The 19,789-nt window shown below is 44.3% G+C and overlaps 1 protein-coding gene across 8 annotated transcripts in view; it reads left to right on the forward strand.

The window, feature by feature from the left end:
• AKAP13 (A-kinase anchoring protein 13) overlaps positions 1–19,789 on the forward strand; it is a 384,453-nt gene that overhangs the window by 109,788 nt on the left and 254,876 nt on the right. For all 8 annotated transcript variants that reach the window (XR_011030254.1, XR_011030251.1, XR_011030255.1 and 5 more), the window contains one exon: positions 9,343–9,487. Coding sequence is in view for 1 of the 8 variants with exons in the window: in XM_068275158.1 (XP_068131259.1) it covers positions 9,343–9,487 (145 nt within the window). In the remaining 7 variants the exon portion in view is untranslated. The remainder of the gene's footprint in view (positions 1–9,342; positions 9,488–19,789) is intronic.

Genomic DNA, 19,789 nt, shown 5'->3' on the forward strand with positions numbered 1-19,789 from the left:
AGCACCATCTTGGTGTTATCAGTCAGCGGGGGGAGTGCTACACCTCTGTACTGTACACTATGACTTTGACCTTCCCTTGTACTCTTGACCCAGTTCATTGCCTGCTGATTTCAAGTGCTTAGACTGTGCCTTGATATCAGCAAAGGTGAAGTCATTCGGAAATGTATAAATAGGCAACATTAACCAGATGGGATGTTGGCTGATGATGAGGAAAAAAAAGCGCTCACTCACTAAACAGCAGGACAGCTTAATTGTAAAGCAGATTAATTTGTGTTTTCTCAGTTCCCTGGATCCGATTTTACACTTCTTGTTTATTCACAGGCACTTGTATTGTGGAACATACATTTGCTGTTGTTCCCTATTGTTATTGGGTAATTAACTCTGACTTTTATATGTATGGCTCTGCGTAGATCAGAATGACGTTGACTCTCATTGACTAGCCGCATGATGTTGGATTATAGTCTGACCACAGGGCGCACATTTTTGGCATATTAACATCCTATCTGCGCAGTTTTAAAGAGCAGTCATTTATCATTTGGTACTGTGGTGGTAAATTTTAAATCAAAAGAATAAAAATATAGCCACAAGCTCCTCTCTGACTTGACTCCTATTACCGCGTGATCTGATTATTAGGTATGTTCCCTCTGTCAGGAGGTTAAAAAACCTCTTGTTTAGGGCGTTAACATTTTCCATTGAATAGTTTTCGCCTGCCTTGTTCCCTGGGTTAACTAGAGCTTCACAAAAGAGCTTGCTGAAAGATACCAGATGGTTGTCAGGGATTAGAGAAGTGTGTGTAAAAATATACAACCATCCAGCATGTGGCCTGGAGCAGACTACTATCACTGTTGTAATGGCTATTGAGGCAAGATATAAACTGTAATCCTTTATGCCGTAATCTTAACAAACCACTCAACATTTAAAAGAATGTTCGACTTCTGCGGTGCTCCACAGTATGCTGTGTGCTCACTATCCTGGCTGCTACAGTGATGTGCTGGGCCCATCTTCTGCTGTTTATTCATTATTGGTGTGTAAAATGATGGCTGAGCTCTCAAGAGTAAACGGAGGCAGGATTAACCGAGGGTAAGTTACAAGTATAGACAACGTCATGGAATCTCTGCTTCAGTCTCTTGATTTTATAATACAGTGAAAATAATGGATGTCAAAATGGAATAGTTGGTACAGTTGTTTGTGATGGATATTGGCATTGAATTTGACACTACTAATGTCACTTATTTTAGCCCGTTCCCTTATTGTATATATTGCATACTGCTTTGCGTTCAAATAAGGGATAGCTGTTTTGTTTGTTAATGTTTATTAATAATTGGCAGTAGTAAGTATACTGAAGTATCTTGTTGGAAGTATATATTTTGGAAATGGCTGGCTGTACATCACATTAGGTTTTCTCTTTGGTACGTACTGCTAGCTTGCAGTTGGGATATAGAAGAAGTGGGGTCTTGTCTGGCTGATGCACAATAATTGGTTCCAGCCTGACCTAGACCCGCCTTTCTTTTTCCATTTTCATAATGAAAATGGGGAGTAATAGTTTCTGATTCCTGAGCTATAAATAAGACTATAAGAGCCATTGTTCCAAAGTTGTGTTCTTAAGGGGCATAATAGCCTCAATCCACTAAGCTTTATCCAACACTTTATAGAACGTTTGATAATTTACCTCATGGGTGAAGTCCAATTTTGAATTCATTAAGGTGTTATATATTTATCAAATGGTTTATCAATAAAACGTTCAATAAATCTTTAACCCCTTAGTGCATTTAAAATTAGATTTTAAAGGGAACCTAAACTTAAAAGGGTATGGATTTTTCCTTTTAAAGTAATACCAGTTGCCTGACTCTCCTGCTGATCCTGTGTCTCTAATACTTTTAGCCACAGCCCCTCAACAAGCATGCAGATCAGGTGCTCTGACTGAAGTCAGACTGGATTAGCTGCATGCTTGTTTCAGGTGTGTGATTCAGCCACTATTGCAGTCACAGAGATCAACAGGACTGACAAGCAAGTGGTATTGTTTAAAAGGAAACATTCATATGCCTCTCAGTTTAGGTTTCCTTTAACCCATGAGGTAAATTATCAAACGATTGATAAAGTGTTTGCTAAAGCTTAGTGAATTGAGGCCATTGTGTTACATTTAGGTTTTACTGCCTTTTACCAGATATTTGTCTATTATTAAAGGGCACCTGAGGTGACATGAGATAAATGTACTGGTATGTCCCAATCTTACTTAGAACTGGGCTGTGTTCCATTAAGCACTGTAAGGATTAACAATCAAGGGCTATAAAGATCACCTTTTTTTGTACCTCACCTGTAGCTAACTTTCACTGATAACTAATTAGCGTTAAGGCAAGTCTTTTAAATGCACAATTATCAAACCACTTTTGTTGTTGAAACAAGTTGAAACAAGTTGTTTGATAATTGTGCATTTATAAGACTTTTGTTGAGTGTCTGTATGAGGCTTTACAGATTGCACAGCAAGCTCAAGGCTTGCCTTCTCCCAGCAGTGCTGTCCACAGGATCGAGCTTGATCTAGATCAGGGGTCAGGAACCTTTTTGGCTGAGAGAGCCATAAACGCCACATATTTTAAAATGTAATTCCGTGAGAGCCATACAATGCTTTAACTGGAACATTAGGGCTCACGACCCTGTTGCCATGGTTATGTGTATACAGTTGATTTGGCAGGCAGCGACAGTGTCCGACACGTCTTCAGCTTCTCTTGAGTTTCTGCAACATCAGCAATTTCCCTGAGAGCCAGAGAGGAGACATACCGACTAACAGCCTGTACAATTAGCTAGCTGATTGGGGGTTGATTCACTTTGTAGGACGAGATACCCGCACTTTGGCCCAATCAAAGTGCGGGGATCTCATCCTACAAAGTCACTGGACCTGACAGGGTCCAGAGTGGGACAATTAGAGCATAGTTACATAGTTACATAGTTACATAGTTATTTTTGTTGAAAAAAGACATACGTCCATCGAGTTCAACCAGTATAAAGTACAACACCAGCCTGCTCCCTCACATATCCCTGTTGATCCAGAGGAAGGCGAAAAAACCCTTACAAGGCATGGTCCAATTAGCCCCTAAAGGGAAAAATTCCTTCCTGACTCCAGATGGCAATCAGATAAAATCCCTGGATCAACATCATTAGGCATTACCTAGTAATTGTAGCCATGGATGTCTTTCAATGCAAGGAAAGCATCTAAGCCCCCTTTAAATGCAGGTATAGAGTTTGCCATAACGACTTCCTGTGGCAATGCATTCCACATCTTAATCACTCTTACTGTAAAGAACCCTTTCCTAAATAAATGGCTAAAACGTTTTCCTCCATGCGCAGATCATGTCCTCTAGTCCTTTGAGAAGGCCTAGGGACAAAAAGCTCATCCGCCAAGCTATTATATTGCCCTCTGATGTATTTATACATGTTAATTAGATCCCCTCTAAGGCGTCTTTTCTCTAGACTAAATAAACCCAGTTTATCTAATCTTTCTTGATAAGTGAGACCTTCCATCCCACGTATCAATTTTGTTGCTCGTCTCTGCACCTGCTCTAAAACTGCAATATCTTTTTTGTAATGTGGTGCCCAGAACTAAATTCCATATTCCAGATGTGGCCTTACTAGAGCGTTAAACAGGAGCAATATTATGCTAGCATCTCGAGTTTTTATTTCCCTTTTAATGCATCCCAAAATGTTGTTAGCTTTAGCTGCAGCTGCTTGGCATTGAGTACGATTATTTAACTTGTTGTCAATGAGTACTCCTAAGTCCTTCTCCAAGTTTGATGTCCCCAACTGTATCCCATTTATTTTGTATGGTGCTAGACCATTAGTACGTCCAAAATGCATAACTTTACATTTGTCAACATTGAATTTCATCTGCCATGTATGTGCCCATATAGCCATCCTATCCAGATCCTGTTGCAATATGACACTATCTTCCTGAGAGTTGATGATTCTGCACAATTTTGTATCATCTGCAAAAATAGCAACATTGCTCACTACTGCATCTACTAGGTCATTAATAAATAAATTGAAGAGCACTGGACCCAGAACAGACCCCTGTGGGACCCCACTGCTAACAGTCTCCCATTTTGAGTACGATCCATTGACCACAACTCTTTGTTTTCTGTCCATTAGCCAGTTCCCTATCCATGAACACAGACTCTTCCCCAGTCCTTGCATCCTCAACCTTTGCACCAGACTTTTGTGGGGAACAGTGTCGAAGGCCTTTGCAAAGTCCAAGTATATCACATCTACAGCATTCCCAATATCCATATTAGCATTCACTACCTTATAAAAGCTGAGCATGTTAGTCAAACAGGACCTGTCTTTAGTAAACCCATGTTGTTCCTTTTGGGGTAGCGCCAGTAAGTGCATGCTACAGCAGTAGCCTACTTTAAAAATGTTACTTGCTCTGCCACACTAAGCTGTGGTGCTTCAGCAGTGTAGTTTAGTCACTCAACCCTTACTGATTTGTATGTGAGCCAGATGTAGCTATCAAAAGAGCCACATATGACTCCCGAGCCATAGGTTCCCTACCCCTGATCTAGATGGACAACGCAAAAGGGGGCGGAATTTAGGTTTTGTTTATGCAGATTTCCAAGGCAGCCAGAGAATATGTCCATTTTCTTGCACAGAGATTTTTGCATTGCATTGCAGTGCATTGACACAAAAACATTTTCTTTTTAGGTGTGAGACAACTAGTGTCCTGTTCTATAGGTGTGAGGCAATGGCCTCATGTTCTTTAGGTGTGAGACAACCGGGGTCATGTGCTATAGGTTTGAGGCAACCACAGAAACAAAGTAGCCAAAGTTAAGCTCAGGTAGGTTTCTTTTAATTTTTTTTTATTTTTGGGGTCTGGTGCATTCACTATAAATCCCAGGATGCTTTTTCATTGATGTAATATTGAACGGAATCATCTCATTCTCTTTTGCTACATAATCCCTTGAGGGGTCGGGATTTGTTTCTGCCACTTTCAGAAATTAATTTCTGTTTGGCTTGTGATACCCAAACTAATCTTCTAAATTAAAGCTTATTGTCTTTCCATGAAAGTTCTCATGTATCCAGGTCACAGTTTATTTCATATTCAGCTGCAGCGATCAAAGATCTTTCTCTGCTAATGAGAGTTGCTTCCTTCAATGAAACTAGTGGTGAGAACATATGCTTGGTTTTTTGCCTGTGTGGGGAATGGACATTGAACTGTGCCTTTTGGAGGGCAATTAGTTTATAAAAGGTGTTCAAAAGGCCATCAGTTTCAAACCACAAACGCCATCCTTATACAGAGGTGGGACATTAGGGCCCTTCTCCCCTAAGAAATGCATTCTTTCTGCTTTCTACTACCGCCATTTTGCTATGATCCGTCTGGTGTATGGCGCAATCACAGAGCGGTTGTGATTTTTGCTGGGATGATTGCGATCAGGAACACTTGTCGCAAATGCAGCGCACTAATGGAAACACCCCCCATAGTTTCCATTAGTTAAAGAGGAGCTGTTAGGTATAAGGTCTCAGAGAAAATAAACACATATATCAGTAGCTAAATATTGGCTGTACTTACATTACATATGCATTTCACTGTCCACGTTTGGATTTCACAGAATTTGTATATAGTATATGCAGAGATAGATGCTCCTGACGGCTCATGGCAGGCTCCATGTTTTTCTGTCAAATGTGTGGTCATGTCCTGCCTGCTTCCTGATCACAGATAAGCTCGTACTTGAACAACACAGTGTGCAGTGAATATTAATGAGCCATGTGGCTAGGAACAATAGCTGACTCCTGCAGTGTACTCTGCCCGGAGATTTATCAGTGCTACGCGCTGGACTGATTACAAGCTGCTGTAACATCTCATTAGCAGCCGAGGGGAGGGCCCCAGAATGCTTTGCAGTATAGTATGCGGCTTGCGTCCTCTTGGGTCTAATTAGCTTTTCTGATAAGCACACATCAAAGGTAAGAGAGATTTTTATCTTCACTAATGGCTTTCTGGCTTCCTTCTAAACTGTTTAACACAGGAGAATAGAGGTTTAAATTAGCTTCTGCAGCCTGACAGTTACTCTTTAACGAAGTACCTGGCGTTTTGTGATCTGCAAGCATTGGAAACCTGATCACAAACCGCTGATAGTGGAAAAGGGTCCTTCAGATCTGTGTCCAGCTGCAGTGCTGGGTATATCTAGGAAACTATACCAGATCTGCATTATGTTGGTAAAATCTCAACATCCGAGCATAGCTTAAAATTGCATAAGAGAGAAAATACTGAATTTCATTCGAAGCTGTGCAAGTTGTGACGGTGTGAACATTTCCACTAAAGACCTGTATGTGCGCTAGGCTGAATGACTGATACAGTGCACCGGATCTCCAAATGTCACAGCCGACTGAGCACATTGTTCTTGTATTTACTGTGCCTGCTGGAAGGTGCACCATCCTCTCGATAGTTACAGTAGGCAAAACACATTTCTGAGGCCAGATTTGGGGCCTTTTCACCCTGAAGATCTCAAAACCCAATTTACACTGCAAAGCGATTGTGATTTTATTTATCTTTTCTTAGAGGTGGACAGATTTGTTGGCACTCGTACAGCTCATTTGAAATATGATTAAATTGATTTACTATGAATACCTACATGTCATGGATGTGCCATCAATGGTTATTATTGGTTATTCTACAAGGATCTTGTAAAATGGACTGGATAATGGCATTTGTTACCCCTAGGAAAAAAAAAATATAATTGGATTCAAGTGGTTCTATAAACCAGCTGTTTAATTGATATTGCACATGTTACCAGTTGTGCAATCAGCTGCTTAGCCATTTTAATGTAGTAGAAAATCTGTTACTTTGTTGTTTTGTCCCATGCTGAACATGAGCCAGCGAAAATTGTTTTCTGTGGGCTGGACCGCCTTCTGCTGTCTCATGGAGGGCTAACGGCAACCCTTGTTTGCAGGTTATTTCTGAGGTAATTCTGGGTTATGGTTTTGGGCAGGGCTGTGGAGTCTGTACAAAAATCATCCGACTCAAACTCCTCAGTTTATGAAACCACCGACTTAAGGTACCCGAAATTGCTCTGACTCCTTAGGGCCCTTTTCCACTGGCACGTTTACCGCGCTGAATCCGCATTTTCCTCGCAGACAAATTAAGTGGAGTAACTCTGCCATAGGGTATAATGGCGAAGCCGGCCGAATCGCTTGCGCTAGCGATTCGGCCAACATTTTCTTCCGAAATGGTGCAGAAAGCTGCGAATCCCATAGCTGTGCATGGCATGGCTGATGGGATTCGTCTCAGTATCCGCACACCAGGAAGTGACGCCGCGAGTCTCGCAGACACGTGTGTCACAATGGAAACGGCCCTTAGTCTAATTTTTACAAAGGCTATGGATTTGATTAAAAAAAAAATAATCCGACTCCTCAGTTTATTGAAACTACTGACTCTAACTCAGACTTCAGGTACCCAAAATTGCTCCGACTCTGACTCCTCGTCTCCGACTCCACAGCCCTGGTTTTGGGGAGGGCTGCCGACAGATTTTTCCATATCTGTATTCTTAAAAGGTGGCCATTAACAATACGATTCTCTAGATGAGCAATCATCCGATTCAATAGTAAAATCAGTCTGAAGCGATTGGGCCCACTAATGGAAGGAAAGCTAACCAATTTGCTCAGATTGAAGGAATCGATCCATTTTTCAGATCTGATTGGATTGGTTGGTTTCTTTTCATTAATGGGCCTGAACAATCGTTCAATATTAGGATGGTTGATGGCCACCTTTAAGGAAATTGGTTTTCTAGAGCAGGCACTGAAGTGACAGTATTCAGCTGTACACTATGGAGAACTGCATTCAATCTTGTTACTTTGCTGTTTAACCACTTCCACACCATGAAATTTTGTGCTGATCTGTGCTGCGTGGGCTCTCCAGCCCACAGCACAGATCAGCTAGCAGCCAGGGCGATCAGACTTCCCCCCTTTTTTCCCCACTAGGGGGATGTCCTGCTGGGGGGGTCTGATCGCCGCCGGCTGCTCTTCAAAGCCCCCCTCCGCAGCGCTTCCTGGCCTCCTTCCCCTTACCTCCACCTCCCTCCCCCTGTGAGCGGCGCAGGACGGATTACCGTCCTGCGCCTGATGGGATAGGCTTTAGCCTATCAGATGCCGGTGATCCCCGGCCAATCAGAGGCCGAGGATCGCCGATCTCCTCTACGGCGCTGCTGCGCAGCAGCGCCGTATACATGTAAACACCGGGGAAGATCTTCCCCGTGTGTTTACATTTACCCTGTTCACGGAGACACCCTCCGTGAACTGACATGGAACGGCCGCTCATACGAGCGGCCGTTTCCATGGTATACACTTCAGGATTCAGGGGCGTATATATACGCACCGAGAATCCAGGAAGTGGTTAATCATTTTAGTGAACCTTTGCTGCAGAATGTTTAAATTGTTTCTTTGGAAGCAAAACTTGTGCCCCTGTTAAAGAGACTCTGAAGTCTCCCAAAAATGAGGTTTTTACTTTGAAAACCTCATTAAAGGGGAACTGAAGAGAGGTATATGGAGGCTGTCATGTTTATTTCCTTTTAATCAATACCAGTTGCCTGGCAGCTCTGCTGGTCTATTTCTCTGCAGTAGTATCTGAATAAAACCAGAAACAAGCATGCAGCTAGTCTTGTCAGATCTGACTTTAAAGTCTGAACCACTGAAACACCTGATCTGCTGTATGCTTGTTCAGGGGCTATGGCTAATAGTATTAGAGGCAGAGGATCAGCAGGGCTGTCAGGCAACTGGTATTGATTAAAAGGAAATAAACAGGACAGCCTCCATATACCTCTCTCTTCAGTTCCCCTTTAACATTATTGCCCCTCTTAAAGCGCCGCAGAACCGCAGCTGAAAACGCCCTCAATCACCCCAAACTCTCACAGGGTACATCACGGGCTCCTTCCGCATAGAGGCAGAGCACCTCTATGCGTGTCAATCAGCGCGGATCGCCGCCTCTCCCCCGCCCCTCTGTCTTCCTTCACTGAGAGGGGCGGGGGAGAGGCGGAGATACGTGCTGATTGACGCGCATAGAGGCGGCAGCAAAATCCACGCCCAAGAAAGTTGTGGATTTTGCCGGCCGGGTAAGGGGTGAGTTGGGGGTGATTGTGGGTTTTTTCAGCCACGGTTCTGCTGCGTTTTAAGAGGGGCAATAATGTTAATGAGGTTTTTAAAGTAAAAACCTCCATTTTTGGGAGACTTCAGGGGCTCTTTAAGTTCAGTTTTATTGAAAGGGATGTTTTTGTGGTTTTGATTGTGCTGCTGCTATCTGTTACATCATTGAAAAGATGTCTGTCGGCACTGCTAACTAGTTCTTTTTTTCCTGCTCCTTTCCAGGGTGAATGCGTCCTTACCGTCCATCTGAATAAGCGGAGCAAACGGAGGGCTGATGTGTTTTATCTGCTCTTTACTGGTTCAACACAGAGACATGTAGCAAGTACGCGAAGGCTAAACGCGGCAACGCTGCAGTCAGTTGCTCCAGGTGTGTATCCTTATTTATAACTTGTTCTTACACTTGCTTATTAAACATGAATTATCATAAAGGGACTCCGAGCACCTCTCATAGGCATGCCTTTAAGGCTCCGACCAGTACCGCAAAGTAGTTAAAGATGCATACCTTTCTGTAGCTTGTGCTCTCCTCTTTCATTTGATGCCTGAATCACCATTCTACACCAAATAGTTTTCATTCGATTTCAGTTTAAAAATCGCAGCTGTCATCTTGGCTATGTTATAACATCCGGGTCACCCCTGTCTTCTTTGTTAGAAGAATCACTTAATGAAGCAGGAAGAGGAAGTGACACGCATGGCCATTGCAAGAGGCTCCTCCAGAGGGGTCATAGCACGGCTTTGTTGAAGTCGTCTGGCTTAAAGGCATGCCCATGAGAGTTGCTCGGAGTCCCTTTAAGATATATGGCTTTTGTGTAAATGGCCATTCTGGGGGTTGTAATCCCTTGAAGGACAACTGAAGTGAGAAAGATATGGAAGCTGAAATATTTCCTTTTAAAGGGAATCTTAAGTCAAATAAAAGTTTTTTTTTTTTTTTTTTTTTTTTTTTTTTTAACTTACCTGGAGCTACTTCCAGCCCCCTACTGTGCCCACAACCTCTTTCTGATCCCCTCCAGGTATCGTCAGTGACCCCACACAGTACAGTACAGTACAGCACAGTAGAAGTCTAAGGGGCTGGAAGAAGCCTGAGGCAAGTTAAAATCTTTATTTGACGTAAGATTCCCTTTAAACAAAGCAAACTGCCTGTGTGTCCTGCTGATCCTTTGCCTCTTATACCTTTACCTGTGGACCCTGAACAAGCATGCAGATGAGATGTCAGTGGATTAGCGTCATGCTTGTTTCAGGTTTGAGTCAGACACTACTGCAGCCAAAGAGATCAGCAGGATAGCCAGGCAACTGGTATTCTTTAAAATGAAATAAATATGGCAGTCGCCATATCGTTTTCACGTTAAGTGTCATTTAAACATTTGGTTGGTCAACCCTAAATTGAATTATTGTTTCCATTTCAAGCCCAACTTCATCTAAAACCTTTTGGTTGTCTGTATAGAGCAAAGCGTTTATAATTTCAACATTTCAGGTCTTATTTCTGTTTGAAACCAGGTTAGACAGCACTTTGTTTTTTTCATAGGAACAATTCAGGTTAGTAAAAACGAATAGTTCCACCTACCAGGGGCAGAAACGGCAATACAATTTTAATGTGTTGACAAACAATCTTCCTCGTGGATCATCCCCGCCAAGTGCAGGCCAGGGACACTGTTTTCATATTCACCCTGCCCACTCCATGCTGCTTCCTGTGCCAAACCGGGGGCCCTCCTCCTGCAAAACAACAAAACTTGTTGCTAGTCTGTAGACTAGCAATGCATCTCTACAGCATTGGGCCCCGGACTGTCGCTGTAGGGGATCAAGCCCTACAGTAATAGAACATGTGTATGCACCATTAGAAATAAGACGAGACAAATAACATTTATATTGCACTTTTCTCCTGCCGGACTCAAAGCGCTTGAGTTGCAGCCACTATGGTGCGCTCAGTAGGCAGTAGCAGTGTTAGGGAGTCTAGCCCAAAGACTCTTTACTGAACAGGAAGAACCGAGATTCAAGCCTGGGTCACCGAAGCTACTAATAGATTGGTTGTCTGTTCATCTCAGATGTCGTAATGCACAGAACGAAGCAGCAGTAACAAGCCGAAATGGCCCGATTCTTTGCTGACTTTATTATAGAGGGAAAAAAGTTGGCTAGAGTTGGACTTTTAAATGAATTTTTTTTGTCTGCGTTTGATTTCAGGCAATTATACCTTTTTCAAGACATCAAAGCCTATCCATTCATTTTTAATCAGCATAGCATATTCTTATCTAACCAGGTACATTATTAATGGCAGTTTATGTGCCTGTACAAGAGAATAATGGAGGCCAGTTTCAGTGGAAAAGACATTCTCTGCCTTATTGCTGGAAATGGCTCCTAGATTATGAAAGCTCTGCTGCATTTGTACCTTTTACTGCCTCCTGCCTCATTCCCTTCTTCCCTTTTTTGCTTTGTTTGTTGGCTACAGTTTGTGTTTCTATTTCGGGCCCGGCACAGAAAAGCATTGTGCTTAGCGTAGGCTTTGGAGGAAGGTTATTGGTGTGCTAGAGACAAAATCATGACCAGATTACATCACTTTATGATCCTGATAAATGTCACATGTCATAGCTGTGCCAGGTCTAATGGTTTCTTCTTTATATAAGGGTAACTTTACTAAACTATCTTCAGCAGAGGGGCTGTGTATATAATGTCCACTAAATCCTCGCAATTTCCCCACTAGTGATGGGAAGAACAGGAGGGCCAACCCTACAGTATGGGAAGGATAAGCTGGGCAGACTTAATGGAAGAATTGGGCAAGGGTAAATGTAAGGTAGGACTGAAGGGACTGCTGAAATAAACCATAAGGTATTACTGACGAGAAGGAATGGTGAGAGTGGTGGAATAAGCCATAAGAGAATACTGATCAAGGACTGGGAGTCATTGATGGGATGACCTGGAAGGGAAACCTGACAGAGTGGACTGATGGGGGGCGGGGTCCTTTGCAACAGTACTGTGACTCTGCACTCCCCTCCCCCCCTCCCCCCTGCTGTGCACACAAAGGCCTGCAGGTGCCACGCGCTTCCCTGAACGGCATCCGGGAGGGTAGCATGAGGACACTCTCGAGGCCGGCCTCTAGGAACGGCATTAGTGGGCAGAGTGGAGAATGAAAGACCCACCACTGGATCAAAAGATGGTGAGCGTGACACATGCACACACTAAAGTAAACTTGGAAGAGATGGCTTGTCAGGGCTGACTTTGTCAAGAATCTAGCAGATTGTCAGCTGCGCAGTGAGCATTTTCAATAAGAAAGTGTTCTGAGGAATATATCTGTGGTAATCTTTATCTGGGAAGGCTTTATTCAACTACTGCAAAGATTTTGGAGGTAATACATGACTAACCAAAGTTGAGATGACAGTAGAATCATAAGGATCAAAGTCTTAAAATATTTACATTGCCACAGAATTATCCCTTTAACAACAAACAAACCTTTGTATTCACTAACCATGGAAACTGCATTGTTGGCATTAATCACAAATATTGTCTCTGTTGTTGCTCTTGAAACCTGTACAGCATTTAGGAAGTATTGCTTCAGTTCTGTGTATATAAACTTGTTTAAGCCATGTATAGGTTTGGGTGTCTTTGACAGCCTTGTTAAAGTGCACCTAAGACGATACACACTACATTATTTATACTTACCTTGGGCTTCCTCCAGCCCCGTGTGGTTGGTTGGCTCCCTTGCCGTCCTCCCCGGCCATTCTGTTCTCCTGTGGTAGCCGCTGGAATTTCTGTCAGTCTGGGGTCAGTCGTCCTCTTTTGCTCATGCGTGGCTGGGTCGCACATGTGTAGAAGAGAACAACTGGACAAGAATTTTGGTGTCTACCATGGGAGAATGGAGCGGCTGGGGAAGGACTTACCGTATGTAAGATTTTCTGATAAAACACCTTGTCAGTAATGCACTGGCATTAAGCTTTGTAGGCCCATAGTCAGTAAAACAGCCTTAAAGGGAACCTGTAGGGAAGAGGGATAAGAAGGCTGCCATCTTCATTCCATTATAAACCATGTCAGATGTTGGACGTCTGTGCTTAGCTTTGGCTTTCGTTTTTAAGTCTCACACCTGCAACAAGGATAAGTAGCCAGTGGAGTCAGAGCAGAGTGACTTAAAGTGTATCCTTGGGCCAGTGACTTAAAGTGTATCCTTGACTTGAATGAGAATCCTCTCTGGGCAATCCAGAGGCTTCCCTTGTCTCCACCCAGCTCCCTGTTCCAGTGCTTACACCCTCTGAACCTATTGGGCAAAGGCATAAGCATGGCTACATTGCACAGGTGTGCAGATGGCCTGCACAGTTGCAAGGAGCTGCTCATGTACCCACAGGCCATCTATGTGCCTGCCCAGTGCGGCCACACTTCTACATGGACGGGAGCCTACCTGTGAAGAAGAGGGACCTGGCGAGAAGCGGTGGGTTGCAGGAGGATCAGACAAGCATGTGGATCATCCCTCCATCGAGTTAAGTTTCTTACGGTACTTTCTTTCACTTTTTACAAGTCACAGGATTGCTTTAAAGTATTAGAGAGAGCATCAGCTCATAAGTAAGGCAACTGGCATTGGAGCCGGTCACTTCGGCACACTCTGCCCCCAGCTGTGCCTAGACTGGGTGCTGCCATAGCCTTTTGAATACGTCTAGAATGGCGCAGCAGGATTTAAAGTGTAATTTGGGTGCTGACGATCGGTGGACCCCGAATTACTTCTCCTTCTAAGTTGCTACTACTCAGAGTAGGAATAGTATTTAAGGCCTCCCGGCATTTCAGCAGCTCACACTTGCGCCCATTATGGCCCATACTCACGGGCTACAAATGTCGCGCAACATGCGGCGCGCGCGTGTTGCGGCGACAGGTCGCCCGTGAGTATGAGGCGTTGCACGGGCGCGCACCCCGAACCGTCACTCGTCGCTGATGTCGCCAGGCAATTGACCGCGGTCAATCGCCTGGCGACAGTTGCTGCCGAAACTCTGCCACAACTGTCGCTAGTCCGCGTGAGTATGTGGACTAGCGACAGCAACATAATTGAAATAGACGACGCTTCCGGCGAGAGGGGAGGAACGTCGGCGACAGCTTCCGTCGCACTGCTGGTCCCTCTTCCGCGTGTGTACGCGGAGGGACCTGGCGACGAGCTGTTGCCGGCCTGTCGCGCACGCGCTCACGTGTGCTGGCGACAGGCCACTTTAATAGCCCGTGAGTATGGGCCATTAGACCAGGCAACTGGATGACCTGTGCGGAACTGGCATTCTTAGTAGAGAATGAAGATGGCAGCCTCTATATCACACTCACTTCTGGTTACCTTTAAGAAGTTTATTTTACTGCAGTATGTTTTTTAGTAGCGCAAGTTCTTTTGGATGAAGTTTGAACAACTGATATGCTGTCCAGATTTCATTTTAGGAGCCATTCATAACATAGAATTTTTGAAAAAGTCTTGTTGAAAACAGTTGTCATGTCTGAAATATCTTACAGGTATTTAGCTTTTGAAGACATTGGTTTATTCCATTATCTGTGCAGATCATTCACTAAACCAGAAGTGCTTCTCTTTTGACAGATGTTGACCAGATTGTTGTTCTAATAGAATCATTTATATATCCCAGTTGGGTACATTTATTTCTGAGCTGTCAGGTTTTGAAATAAACATTAACTGTCTCTTTGAAGATGCACTGAATCATTTTGTGCAGTTTTTCGAACACTGACTGGGTGAACAGACCAGAGTAAAAAGTGGTATCTTGTTTTAAAATTCTTAATGATCACTTGGATGATTTTCCAGTAGGCTGTACAACATACATGTCAGTACGTCCTTTACATTTTATATTTGGACCAAATTATGTAAAAGCATTCAGAGGATTCTGCAGTGTTTTTTTGTTTGTTTTGTTTTTTTTTGCTGAGAGAATTCCCTAATATCTGGACACACAACACAGTTTATGCTAGATCAGTGCTGGCCAACTTCACGGGCATGGAGGGCCGTTTTTTTTTTCAGACCACATGGTGGAGAGCCGGCAGACCGACACAACCCCCCCGGGATACAGAAGATTTCCCCACATAATGAAATTAGAGTGATAGCAGAATCCCCACAAAGTACAACCAGATTGGCTGCAGATTCTCCACAAAATGCACTCGGATTGGCCGCAGATTTGCCCACAAACTGCAATCCGATTGGCTGCAGATTTGCCCACATAATACACTCAGATTAGCTGCAGATTTACACACAAAATGCATTCAGATTGGCTGCAGCTTTACCCACAAAATACACAAAGATTTGCTGCAGATTTACCCACAAAATACATTCAGATTGGCTGCAGATTTACCCACAAAATACATTCAGATTGGCTGCAGATTTACCCACATAATACATTCAGATTGGCTGCAGCTTTACCCACAAAATACATTCAGATTGGCTGCAGATTTACCCACAAAATACATTCAGATTGGCTGCAGATTTACCCACAAAATACACAAAGATTGGCTGCAGCTTGACCCACAAAATACACAAAGATTGGCTGCAGCTTGACCCACAAAATACACAAAGATTGGCTGCAGCTTTACCCACAAAATGCATTCAGATTGGCTGCAGATTTACCCACAAAATGCATTCAGATTGGCTGCAGATTTACCCACATAATACATTCAGATTGGCTGCAGATTTACCCACAAAATGCATTCAGATTGGCCGCAGATTTACCCACATAATACATTCAGATTGGCCGCAGATTTACCCACATAATACATTCAGATTGGCCGCAGTTCTGCCCAAAAAATGCACTCAGATTGGCCGCAGTTCTGCCCACAAAATGCACTCAGATTGGCCGCAGTTCTGCCCACAAAATGCGCTCAGATTGGCCGCAGTTCTGCCCACAAAATGCACTCAGATTGGCCGCAGTTCTGCCCACAAAATGCGCTCAGATTGGCCGCAGTTCTGCCTACAAAATGCACTCAGATTGGCCGCAGTTCTGCCCACAAAATGCACTCAGATTGGCCGCAGTTCTGCCCACAAAATGCACTCAGATTGGCCGCAGTTCTGCCCACAAAATGCACTCAGATTGGCCGCAGTTCTGCCCACAAAATGCACTCAGATTGGCCGCAGTTCTGCCCACAAAATGCACTCAGATTGGCACTGAATTTTAAAGTAGCTATGAGGTCACGTATGACAGCGTGAACCAGTAAGCGGCAGAGGACAGGGCTTGAAGTGAGCTGGTGCAGTGTTTGATCACGTTACACTGCACCGGCTGAAGATGGATGGGCTCAGAGCGTGAACCAGGAGGCGGCAGAGGACGGGGCTGAAGACTGAGGACTCGCGCTGGCTGCAGAAGACAGGCTCAGAGCATGCTGCTGTTGTGTGGAATTTGGCTCAGCTCAGCTCAGATCGGCAGCGGCAGGCAGGAGATCGGAGCCAGTCAGACCGGCGCATGGCAGCCGCGCGGTGAATTTGAATGGAGGAAGTGACATCATCGGCCACTTCCTGCACTTAAAGTCCCCCGTGTGGCTGCCATGCGCTGATGTGGCTGGTTCCTATCTTCTGCCCCCGCCGCCGCCGATCTGAGGTGTGTTAGAGGTGGCAGAACGGGGGACAAAGAGAGGGGAGGTTGTAAATATTTAGTCTGCAGCCGCAGCATGGGGGAAAGTTTTTTTTTTTTCTTCTTTTAAGTTGCGCTGCCACAGCATAGAGCAGGCGGCAGGGGGGCCGCAGCAGGAGGCCTGGCGGGCCGCCAGTTGGACAGCACTGTGCTAGATAACTGAGATATGAGAAATCATTGCATAAAGCATGGTGCCATCTACTTTGTGAATCAAGGCAGTGGATAGAATTGTATCATTTTCTAGAGTATCTAGCCACTATTGCTTAGCCCAATGGTGTGTGTGTGTGTGTGTGTGTGTGTGTGTGTGTGTGTGTGTGTGTGTGTGTGTGTGTGTGTGTGTGTGTGTGTTTTGTCTATTAAAAAATTGATTGTGTTGAAGTAGGAGCTGGAAGGTTGGTGTTCAGTGTAGTGGCAGTGAGGTTGTTGCAGAAGTAGCGGCAGTGAGGTTTGTTGGAAGTAGGAGCAGGAAGGGTAGTGTTTGGGAGGGCGTTACAGAGACTGCTTGGGTGGAGAAGTTCCACAAGATGCCCCTGCACCATGGGCGCACCCAAGTTTAGAAATTTTTCTTTTCTCTGGATTTTGTCCTCTAAACCTAGGTGTGTCTTATGGTCCGGAGTGTCTTATGGTCCAAAAAATATGGTATATCTAGGAGGTTACTTTTATAGAATATGCTGCAGTTGTACTTTAGCAGGGAGGCTAATGCTTGGAATACACGGTTCGTTTCTGCCGTGTGTTTCTCCTCTCGACCGTTTTTGCTGCTCGATTCTGCAGTCGATTCTCTATCTTCCGCTAGTTTTTCTCATGTTTTTCCATTCACTTCTATCAGAAATTGAGTGGCGAAAGAATCGAACGGGAGATCAGACATGTCGGAAATTATCTATCGAACCGTCTAATCACTTAAAAAACAAACCATGTATTCTCAGCATAAGAGCAATTCATGTGATTGTTAAGGTGGCCATACACTGGTCGATTTGCCATCAGATCGACCAACAGATAGATCCCTCTCTGATCGAATTTGATCAGAGAGGGATCGTATGGCTGCCTTTACTGCAAACAGATTGTGAATAGATTTCAGCATGAAATCGATTCACCATCTGTAAAGCTGCCGCCCCCCGCATACATTACCTGACCTGGCTGGCGCGAGTCCCCCGGTCTCCGCTGTCTTCTTCTCCGCGCTCTGCTCCAGCTTCACTGTACTTCCTGTCCGGGGAAGTTTAAACAGTAGAGGGCGCTTTACTGTTTAAACTTCCTGCCGGGACAAGAAGAAGTGAAGCCTGCTGGACTCTGAGCCCAGGGGGTAGAAGAAGCAGCGGTGACAGCGGGGACTCGCGCCGGCCGGATCAGGTAATGTATTGCCGCTGTATTGCGTTGGTCGTCGGGCATTCGAACGCCGCTATCGACGCACTCCCGACCCGCCGGCGATAGAGCGAAATCTTCAGCACAGACAGGAATGACGGGAATCGACGGTTCGGTCAGCGTTTGCACAACGATTTTTACAACCGATTCGATCACAGTGATCGAATTGGCTGTATATCGGCGGGAAAATCGATAAGTGTATGGGCCCCTGTAGGATGTGAGTGGTAACACTGATTGCGGAAGGAGATTGAAATCCGCACAACAGGCATTTTTCTTCCATTGTAAAAAGATCTTAGAGATACTTGAGGCTGGTGTTCCATTTTAAAATGTGCCTAGTTAGTAGTTAGCATGAGCACTGCAGTTATCTGGGAAGTAGAGACTTATTAGGCTTGGTCAGAACGTCACTTACTGTGCATAGTTAACATTCATGATTTACTTGTGGATTTATAGACATCTGTTCTCTGGCATGTGATGTAAACAGGCCACGGTTGCTAAAAACAGAAGGCTGGCTAGTTGTCCATTTGTGCATACTTCACAGCATATGACCTTTTGCCTGTGTGTCCTTCTGTTTTATCCCAGTCTGACAAAAAGCCGTTTTTGCAGTTTTGTAAATGAGATGTTTGAAGAAACTTGTGTATAATTCATATTTGTGCAATGAAAGGTTTGCCTGCATCTTTGGAAATATTGATGTGCTTAGACATAGTCTGCCCATAGACTTCTTGGTCTGGTCAGTTGTACAGGCTGTTAACAAAGGTGGCGATGTGCAGGAAACCAGAGAGGAAGCCCCAGGTATGCATAAAACTTTGTTTCCCTCTGTCTCTGGTACACTTTATGCCGGCCATACACTACATGATTTTAGCTGTCAAAATATGGCAGATTCTACGTGATCAAATCTTCTAGAAATTGCTAATGCTGGCAGGGTGGGAGTGCATCACTGGCGTAGTTTAGTTTGATTTAGCGACAACTGACGCAGAGTGTTGGCAGTACTCTCACTTGCCCCGCTGATGTGTGTCCTCTCGTGTCTGGTGGTTTTACTTCAGGAGGTCTCCTCCTTCTCGAGTCTTCTCCTCTTCCTGTCATGTGACACTAGCTGAAATTCAAACACTAGACATCTGGCAGCATACACACTGGGCCTCTATTTTTTTTTTTATTATTTTTATTATTATTATTCTTGGGGCACCTCCTCCCCTTACAATTTAAATGTTGAAGATCTATCAAAATGCAGCATTGCATTGTTCAATACAGCATCAGATGTTCATCTATCACCCTTGTCTTATCACAACCAACCCTTTTCACTTTAAGCCCCATCTACACGATACGATCCTTTGTGCAATTCGATTACGATTCTATTTACAATCCGATTAAATCCAACATGTCTAATCGGGATTCAATTCGATTTCCCATTGTTTTGAAATGGCAAATCGAATTGAATCGAATCCCGATCGGACATGTCGGATTTAATCGGATTGTAAATAGAATCTTAATCGAATTGCACAAAGAATCGTATCGTGTAGATTGGGCTTTACAGTTGAGGCTTAGGCCCCGTTCACACTTGCGGTTTTGTAAAAACCGGAACGGATGTCCGGACCGCACCGGATCCGGACCGGACCTAATCCGTACGGTTCCTATCCGGATCAGGTCCGGATCTGGTCCGTTTGCATCCGTTTTCTGTGCGGTATGAACACGGTTGCGGTCCGGATCCGGTTTCTTAAAGAGATAACAACCTGTAAATACCTGGGGTCTGGGAGGTCAGC

This window comes from Hyperolius riggenbachi, chromosome 3, assembly GCF_040937935.1.
Source record: "Hyperolius riggenbachi isolate aHypRig1 chromosome 3, aHypRig1.pri, whole genome shotgun sequence".
Lineage (NCBI taxonomy): Eukaryota > Metazoa > Chordata > Amphibia > Anura > Hyperoliidae > Hyperolius > Hyperolius riggenbachi.